Source organism: Papaver somniferum, chromosome 3 (assembly GCF_003573695.1).
Source record: "Papaver somniferum cultivar HN1 chromosome 3, ASM357369v1, whole genome shotgun sequence".
In the NCBI taxonomy this organism is placed as follows: Eukaryota; Viridiplantae; Streptophyta; class Magnoliopsida; order Ranunculales; family Papaveraceae; genus Papaver; species Papaver somniferum.
This window is the reverse complement of record NC_039360.1, coordinates 77,497,753-77,506,873: the sequence shown is the minus strand read 5'-3', so window position 1 is coordinate 77,506,873 and position 9,121 is coordinate 77,497,753. Positions and strand designations below refer to the sequence as shown.

Sequence of the window (9,121 nt, the reverse complement as noted above, 5' to 3'; positions counted from 1 at the left end):
TTAGTAGACTTTAAATCCTAGTCTGAGGCTGATTTTAGTAGACTTTAAATCAAAATAAAATTTTAGTCATCTAATATTACAACAAGCTTGACATATCAATACTCGTGGGTTCAACTAAGCTATGCTCTGGTTTCAAATAATTGATACTTGATGCTTTGGTCTTTTCCAGTTTAATAATTTTTGCAATATACTTTTTCAATTAATTATAAAATCGGACTTATAGTGGGATTTCCTGGAAGAATTCCACAACTACCACGATAGTATCAATGGCACAACCTCTAAGAATAACCACGGTTTTAGTGGGGGAAACATGGGCCATGTTTATGGCAGTCAGAACAACAATAAACAAACAATGGATAAAAGAAGTTTGTTTAGAGTCAAACTTTAAAACTCGTTCATTTCACCACAGTCCGGATCAAGACACCATCATACTTGCGAGAAATGATCAACAAAATCAGAGGCCTACTGCGATCTATTCCACATCATACAAACATCATACAATCCACCATATTATAGAGAGGCCAACCAACCGACTGATGCATTAACAAATCGGGTGGCAGGCAGAAGTCAACAGAGATATGTTGAAACTAACTTTTGGGAATAAGTAGTATATGTAATCGATCACTCCATGGTTGTAACGTACTCACACATAATTTCTTGTTAATTTAAATCAATATGATATGCTTCAGAACAAATTAATTTCTTGTTAGTTTAAATCAATATAATATAATATGTTTCGAAAAAAAATTACTGGGATTTGATTAAAATTTGATATTCATCAAAATTTATACGAATCTTCTTTTTTTTTTGAAAGAATATACGAATCTACTGGGATAGAGGATATCTGAATTACTTCGAAAAGAATTGCTCGATGCAGTGAATTATAAGTACTTACATAAAAGATGATGGCTAGATGGAATTGAAAGCAGTACGTTGTACTTGCAATACAAACAATATTCAATACCAGCTAGATATTATGACTATCAACCACTAATAGATTTTGTGCCCGTGCTACGCACCGGGCAGACCCAAAAACAATCTATTTTTGATTTGGTGTGGCTCGGTTTCATTTCGCCACGTCGTTTAGGCTTTTTTATTTGGTGGCTCGGCTTCGTTATACATGTGCTCTGTCCTACGCATCGAGCCATGACTGCAACTGTATAGAACCACAGCTGAACAACAGTTTTTCGGACACATTTCTCGCTGATTTTCAGGCTCAAAACATTACCCAAATCACATTTCTTGTTTCTCCTCCATCTCAGCTTCGACAACATCCTCCTACTCTATTCAGAATCCCACTATCGAGACTCTGCAACGCCATCTCCTCCAATTGTTTTTTCGGTTAAAGAACCACTTCTCCCCCCATTACTCGGACAATATTCATCCCAGAACTCAGAGTGTTGAAGAAAATCTCATTCATGACATTTCTCGAACACTGATGTGCACTGACTCTGTTAATGAAGACAACTTCGATAGTGTTTCTAAGCCTCTCTATATCATCTTCCCTGCATAGAACTCACATTAAACACAAACCCAATGTTCAGAATTCATCCAAGATTCATAAACCTTCACATTCATCCCATATTATCAACCAACGACACCATCATCCTCTCTTGAATTAGCATCACAGTTACATCTCGCTGTAACTCTGAAATGTATTTCAACTCCTTTGAACAACAAACATAACAACCCCCTTCATTCATCTGATTTACTCTCAAAATTTCACCCAAAATCCATCCTACTCGAATTGAATCATCACCATCATCTATAACTTGATTTCTTAATCTCTTAATCAAAATATCTTAATCTCTCTCTTTAATCTCCCAATCTCTGCCTATTTTTCGATCTGAATCGGCAGCAGCGGCTGCTTTGTTGATTTTCTTCTCGTTACAGGTGAATGGGAGATGAGAGGAAATCTCATCCAATTTTGACGGCGAAACAAAACAAATCATCTGAGTTTAGGGTTGTGTACTGATTTGGGTTAGTTTTTCACGGGAGCATTCTTCAACTTGACGGTGTTACTTAACGTCCAATTAAGTATTTGGTGTAAACCGGTGTAAGTTTTTTAATTAGGTGTAAATCAACACATAAGTCTTGTACACCCACGTTTCTACTAACGCTTTCCAACGGTTTTAGTATTAGGCCGTTAAAATCAGGGGGCTTGGAACAATAACGTTCTCCACTAAGGGGGTGTTTTTTATATAAAAATTCTTCGACCAATAACGTTTCGACACTTTTCTTCTCCAGAATTGTTATAGTTCAAAGCTTTTATCTAACTTAATTTGAAGGGGGTGTCACACTCACCGTGCAACGTGGGAGCTCATATGACTTAGTGTTTTAAAGAAGGAGAGATGTAAGAACGCTAAAACAAAAGTTGTGAGAAAAGTTAAAATTTTGGGCCTTAACAATGTGAGGCTCTAGGCAATAGCCTAGCTGGCCTGGTCTATAAGACAACTCTGGATTCTGGAAACGAGAACAAAATAAGAAAAAAAAAAAAATAATAATATTGGACTTGTTAAACTAGAAATGGGCACGAATATCATCAAGGAAACTGTATCCTAAAACCTATCAGCACCAGCAAACCTAGAATGGTTAGAAAACTTATGAGCATTGCAACCAGTAGAGCCCTATCCATAGCACTGGACTCCACTGTGTTTCCTTTTGCTGTGTCTTGTTTGTCTACGGATTCCAATCCACTCTTGGTTTCCAACCTCTCCGTTCCATTCAGTACTTTACGTTTTTTCAGTAGCCATCCAACTAAGTTTTTCCTGTTTCCATCTTCCGTCTTTGCAGTAGTCTTATCTACAAGGTTAGACTCCCCGCAACTTTGACCTGCACATGCACAAGGTTCTGGCTCTCTTGAACATGCACAACTTTCATCCATGTCAGAGCAAGGAAGACTTTCATTGGGATAAGCAGGTACTCCGGAGCAAGCAAACGTTTTATCAGCAATTGATTTTCTTTGAGAAATTCCTTTTTGAATATTACTTTTTGGAGTATCAATCACCTCACCAAAAACTGACCACCTTCCAACTGAGGCAATCTTCACATCGGTTGAAGTGCCTAGCATGTCCTCAGGAGCAATCACGAGGACTTGTATGTATCCCTTCGTATGACCCACCTAGAACCAGAAAAGAAGAAATACATCATACATATATTTGGTATAAGAAATATCTGGCTTCCTGAGATAAAGATAGAGCAGAATACAGAAATTATCTGCATATGCAGATTGACCCATTAACAAGTTAAACTAGCCGATTTTAAACACTAGTTCTGGCTCAAAATACATGATTTTAACTCATCGAGAGGGTATAGATGATAGATCTAGACAAGGTGCCTGATGTTATATTAAGTTATTTTTAAAGAAAAAAGAAGTTGGAAAAACAGGTCATACCGTCACACAGGGATAAGTAGCAATGCCTTTTAACTACATTAGAACTACTCAGACTGAAAAGCTCAAAATTAGCAAAGTCTAAAACACGTTGTGAATCAAGGCTTACCAAGTGAACTCCATCAGTAGCAATTTCAGTAATCCATATCCTCTCTATTTGCCCCTCCATTCCTTGATATGGCGTAAATGATTCAAATACTGAAGTAAGTTCACGGCTCCGCTTCTTTACTACGGCGCTTGGGACTTTTTTCATCCTTGCAGCAGGTGTTCCTGGAAAAAACAACAAAAGATCAACCATCCTATTCGCCACATAAACACATTACATCATGTGCACTTCTATTAGGCTATCAGCAGTTCAAGAAACTAACTTAATAATGCTGAACAGCTACGTAAACAGCAAGTTATAATAAAAGAGCTTCCATAAACTAAAATGTGATTGTTGTTATTATCAACTAAGGGAATATTAGAATCTAAAAACTTACCAGGTCTTGGATAGAACTGTGAGATATGAACCTGAGGAAACTTGTACTCTTTAACAAGGTTGACAGTTTCAGCAAAATTTTCATCAGTTTCACCTGAAAAAGGCAAGACGTGAGCAAACACACTTCTACCTAGACCATCCAACTAAAATCAATCTAAGAAACTTCAGCTTGACATCATTAAGACAAGCTCCTGTTAAGGAAGTTAATGCAGATTCATAGTATTGCACAACTCATAATATGGTATTGCATGTTTATTCATGACTCATTGCTTCATATACTGAAAGCACACTTTATCATTTAGAACAAGGATCCATGCAAAGAAGCATTAATCAGAAATAAACACCTAAAAACCCATCTGTGGACATAATTAGTAATTACACAACTCCTAATTAGGCAGCGAAGTTTAGAAACATAAGAAAACCAAAATAAAAAAAAAAGTTTGCATGTAACAATGTACACATACTGACCAGGGAAACCACAAATTATATCAGTAGCAATATGCATCCCGGGCACTAGTTCGAGAAGAGTATCCACCACTTTTTTGAACTCACTCACAGTATATTCTCGATGCATTGCCTACAATAATGGTATCACACACTTTGTCAGAAGGAAATCGGTAGGAGAAATAACTACCTTATAGCAACTAGCAAGAGAACTCAGATCTTGAACAAGCAAGACAAGGAAGGCTGTTAGTTGAGTAAAATTTACCAATTATAAACGAGAATCAGAAAGGTAAACATATTCACTCTGCACTTACAGTCAAAACAGGGTCACTTCCAGATTGGACTGGAACATGAAGAAAAGAATATACACACGGGTGATTGAGGACCGCAGCTATCTCTTTTAAATGTTCTAGGATGAAAGGTGGATTGGTCATCCCAATTCGAAGCATAGTACTTCTATCAGGGGGGAGTACCGCAACAATAGCATTTAGCAAAGTCGGAAGATTGGTTCCGATATCGCGGCCTGCAAAACCATCAAATTGCCAAATTACTCAAGATATAAGTCAAGTCATTAGCACAAAAGATCTGAAAATCAGATCTTAACCACATGTTACCAATGCCCATTTTTATCATCTACTTGCTCCTAGAGAAAGTACATAGAAAGGGTTGGAACCAGAACAGGGAGGCATAGAGCCACTCAGTACAGTCAGATGACCTCGGGGCATTTGATGCGATCTGTCATCAGATGCAATTTGTTTGGCATCATCTCACAAGTAGATTCTCAAAAGTCGTCTTTATTCATAAATCACAAAGGAATAGCCACTATTTGAACCCTTGAGTCTTCTTAAGAAGTTGAATATTCACTCAATTTGTGGTATCAGCTAATGCAATTAATGAAGGGAGCAATTTTGAATTACCATATGCTCCGGTGTCCTCACTACTTAACCATATCTCCTTAACTCCATGAGCTGCGACAGCTTTTACACGCTCTACCTGCATAAGATACTAAGCTTTAATAACATACACAGAATCTGAATCAGCTCTTAGAATTCAGCTCTTAGAATTACTTACAAGACCGTCTACGGTGTAGCTTCCTAAATGCCCACGAGCATGCTTAGTCTTACAGTAAGTGCAAGCACCTAAACAACCAACATTTATTGGAAGAATCTCTATAAACTTGTTCTTCCTCACCTGTTAAAATGAATTCAAATAGAAAATTGGATATAATAATGTCACTGTGATGATGGGGCCAAAATGTGTTTATCAGCTTACAGCCCCTAAATGGCAAAATTATAGTTGTTATAGTCGTACAGAGACATTCAGTGTTTACCTTTGGAAGGTCAAGAGCTGGCAATGTCTTGCGAGTCAAAAGCCGCACCTCATGACCTTTCAGAGTCTCCTCCACAACTTCAACAACACGGTCAATTTGCTGTACTCCAACTATGCTAACCCCTTCTAGCTCCTTTATATCTCGACTTCCCTGAGGAACACATCCTGCCACTACCAGTGGCTTTTTGGCAGTTTTGCATTTCACTATTAGAGTGTCCATCGCAGACTGGCTAGGAGATTTCACTGTGCATCTGTATTAAATAATTGGCATCATTTTTATACGGAAGTACTCACAACACTAGCAGTGAAAAATAGCAAATAAGTGTTATTGATTCATGATTATGCTTGTATCTTGAAGCAGAGAAAACAAAGATAAAAGAAGGAAGTCAGATTTATGTTTACTTTTAGGAAACACTGCCCAAGTTAGGTGGTGTTAATTGAATTAGTTTTCACTAAGTCGTTTATGTCTGTCGATTTCTGTACATCGGAGCGATATTTTCTAAGTGGTTAGTACTTGTATCTTGAAAATTATGTGCACAGAAGTTAGAAATTATTTTGAAACAGAAGCTATGAACTGGAGGCAATAGTTTCCCCAAAATCAATCACAATTCGGAGAACGATGTTGCCTCGAAATTATTTCATTATCTTGTTATTTAATCTCTAGTTTTACCATTTCCAACTATCCATTGATTTGAGATACAACCAAGACACTGATTCTATCAAGGTGGTGCACAGCATGGTGATGTATTGGCTTAATTGCCAAAATTTTGTAATACTTAATAAGAATACCAAATCTATGAACTTGAAAGTTGGTGATTTCTTTATGTTATGAGGATAGAGTCGATATCATGAGACGGATGATCAGTACCAAGTTGACTAAAAAAATTTGAAGCATGTCTGTCAACAGGATTCAGATTTTCTCACTAAGTTATTACTGAAGCAGCTAAAACAAGAGCAGAATACCGCGTCTATGAGCAAGACACAGAGAAGAAAGAAAAATAAAAACAGTTCTATGAATCCAGAAAATTCTAGAGAAACTATCAGAAATATATATTGCACTTCAACTTTTACGAATATTTTTAACCCTACTAGAAGGCTAGCAATTATCGTATAGTGTTTATATGAAAAAGGATATCCTCCTTTCTTTAATTCTATTACACTGTTACGTATCGAATAGAAAAAGAAAGCAAGGAAAGAAAGAGTCCTTACGTATTTATCAGCCAAAGATCTGCATCATCAGGATTATCACTCAACGCATATCCAAATGCTGAAAGCTGACCAGCCATATATTCACTATCACTCTGTCATTCACAAAAAAAGTACAATTTAGTTCATTGAATGGAATTACTACACGCTAAAGCCTAAAAATCTAAAGTCCAAAACTTGTAAATCCCACAAACAACAATTATAAATGTCACAGTCCAAATTTTCCAACATAAAACCAACCTACTGAACTTCTCTAACCTAATGTCTGTCATTGACTACCTCTTGGACTTGAGCTCCTTTTAGAGCAATTGCAAATTCCGAACCATAACCCTACCAATTCACACTGGAGCATTCCCAGATCAAGTTCTTTTGTTTAGAAAAAGTCTCAATTGTTCACTATTAGTATTCTTATTTAAAGCAAATAAAGCAATTCCTCCTCAATATCAATTAAAGATATCTTTATTGGTTGTGCTGTAGCGAAATTACGATTAAGTTACTTGCCTGGTTATGGGAACATCCGAAAGTCTTCATGTATATAGTCTGTAGAAACAAAAACACAAAATCAGATAATAAAATCAAGTATTCAGTGAGATAGATAGAGAGGTGATTTCTTAGTAAAAATGTGGAGACGTACTTGAGTTCCAGGGACTTGAGGAGAAGGATTAGAAGGAATATCTTGCGTTAGATGTTTGAGATTGGGTGTATCTTCATTCTTCTTCTTCTTCTGGCGTAGTTTAGGGTTTAAACCAACAGACATCACCGGCAAACGAAATCCAGGAGGAGCTCCATCGTTTCCGATTAGCATATCTTCAATATCTTCCATCTCAACTACACTCGGATTTTCTGTGTGTGTGTGTACTTTTCAGAGAAAGAGAGAGAATCAGTTCATGAAACTGGTCGAGAAGCAGCCGTCATCGAATTACCAAATCTCAAGTAGCGTAGAATCTGTATTTCGCCCACGGCAGGTTTAAGAAAAACAATTGTACTTATATATTTGAATTACGGTAAGCAACAAAAGGACAGCATAGCGCAGTGGATTAGCGCGTTTGACGTCGGACCAAAAGGTCGTGGGTTCGACTCCCCACTGTGGTCGCTTTCCTTTCTGTTTTTTTCGCACTCCCTCCTTCTTGAGGAAGTTTTGTCAGCAGTATGTAAGACTCTATTTTCATTTTACTGGTGCTTTCTACTTGATCAAGATGTATTTGGGTTCTCCTTCAAACACAAATTTATCAGATGATATCTGGCTTCAAATATTTGTTCTTCTTCCTCTTAATCTGATCTTTAAATTGAGGTGTATTTCAAAGGTATACTCTTCTCTCAAACCCACTTTTCATAAATAAATGGATTAAACTCAACGCTTCTCATAAATCTCTCCCATGGTTCGTATATCATAACTTTAATCTTATTGATGAGCAGTTGACGTTTTTAATTTCATATCCAAAATCATTGAGTTCAGAATTCATGCCGGGAAATGAACATGGATTTTTATTCAAGTTTTTAAACGACAAAATATATCTCGTAGGATCTAGTAATGGTTTAGTTTTGTGTGCATCAAGTTATCATAGATCAGCTAAATATTACGTATGTAATCCACTTACACAGAAATGGGTGTCACTCCCTCCAACTCCTGTGTCCACCACCACTGTTGAAGTTGTTGCTGGTTTTACCTGCGAGTCCATTTCATCCACTAGCTGTTACAAAGTTGTGCTTCTACCGAAATTTGATAAGCAATACAGCAAATTTAACATTGAGATATTTTCTTCTGATGTAGGTGAATGGAATGTTTACGAGGTTTCACGCCCTGAGGGTTGTATTGGGTGTGAGTATCCCTTTCACTCTTTAGTTATAGTAAGTGGAGTGTTGCATTGGCTTGAAGGGGGATATGTGCTAGCTTACAATCTGAACAATAACAGTAATGTTGAAATTGGTGGTCTGCAGTTTAGGTTGTTAGACAACCTTGAACCTGGCCTGGAGTCAGAAGAAGATTATTATTGGGAAAGCAATGTTTATTGTCTTGCAGAGTATGAAGGTCTGCTCTATTATACTTCAATTGTGACAAGTAAGAGAATTTTAGGTGTTTGGGGTGTTCAAAGAAGACTGGCATTTGTTGTACAAGGATATTGATTTGCGTGATCTCATAGCAGAAATGCTTAGAAGATTTGATGTGTATGATGATTGGGAAGAGGAACATAGTGCATTTTCCTATGGCGAAAGCGATGATTTGTCTGAGGAAGTCGAGATTTTAGGTTTCAATCCAGTGGACAAAGATG

General features: G+C 37.1%; 1 protein-coding gene across 1 annotated transcript; it reads right to left on the bottom strand.

The window, feature by feature from the left end:
* Window positions 1–2,363: 2,363 nt before the first annotated feature.
* On the bottom strand, window positions 2,364–7,784 carry LOC113356570 (threonylcarbamoyladenosine tRNA methylthiotransferase-like). Its single transcript, XM_026599742.1, has 11 exons — window positions 7,486–7,784; window positions 7,353–7,391; window positions 6,855–6,946; window positions 5,647–5,896; window positions 5,388–5,507; window positions 5,234–5,309; window positions 4,631–4,839; window positions 4,341–4,449; window positions 3,874–3,966; window positions 3,501–3,661; window positions 2,364–3,121 (listed from the first exon to the last, which is right to left on the bottom strand). The coding sequence occupies exons 1-11, from the start codon at window positions 7,672–7,674 to the stop codon at window positions 2,543–2,545; spliced, it is 1,917 nt and encodes a 638-aa protein (XP_026455527.1). The 5' UTR covers window positions 7,675–7,784; the 3' UTR covers window positions 2,364–2,542.
* Between the last annotated feature and the right edge of the window lie 1,337 nt (window positions 7,785–9,121).

Excerpts from the sequence above, each read along its gene's own strand:
- LOC113356570 (XM_026599742.1), bottom strand. The coding sequence starts at position 7,674 with ATGGAAGATATTGAAGATATGCTAATCGGAAACGATGGAGCTCCTCCT. Across the intron at positions 6,947-7,352 it reads TCGGATGTTCCCATAACCAG|AGTGATAGTGAATATATGGC; the intron begins GCAAGTAACTTA and ends TGTGAATGACAG. Across the intron at positions 3,967-4,340 it reads TATAATTTGTGGTTTCCCTG|GTGAAACTGATGAAAATTTT; the intron begins GTCAGTATGTGT and ends TGCCTTTTTCAG.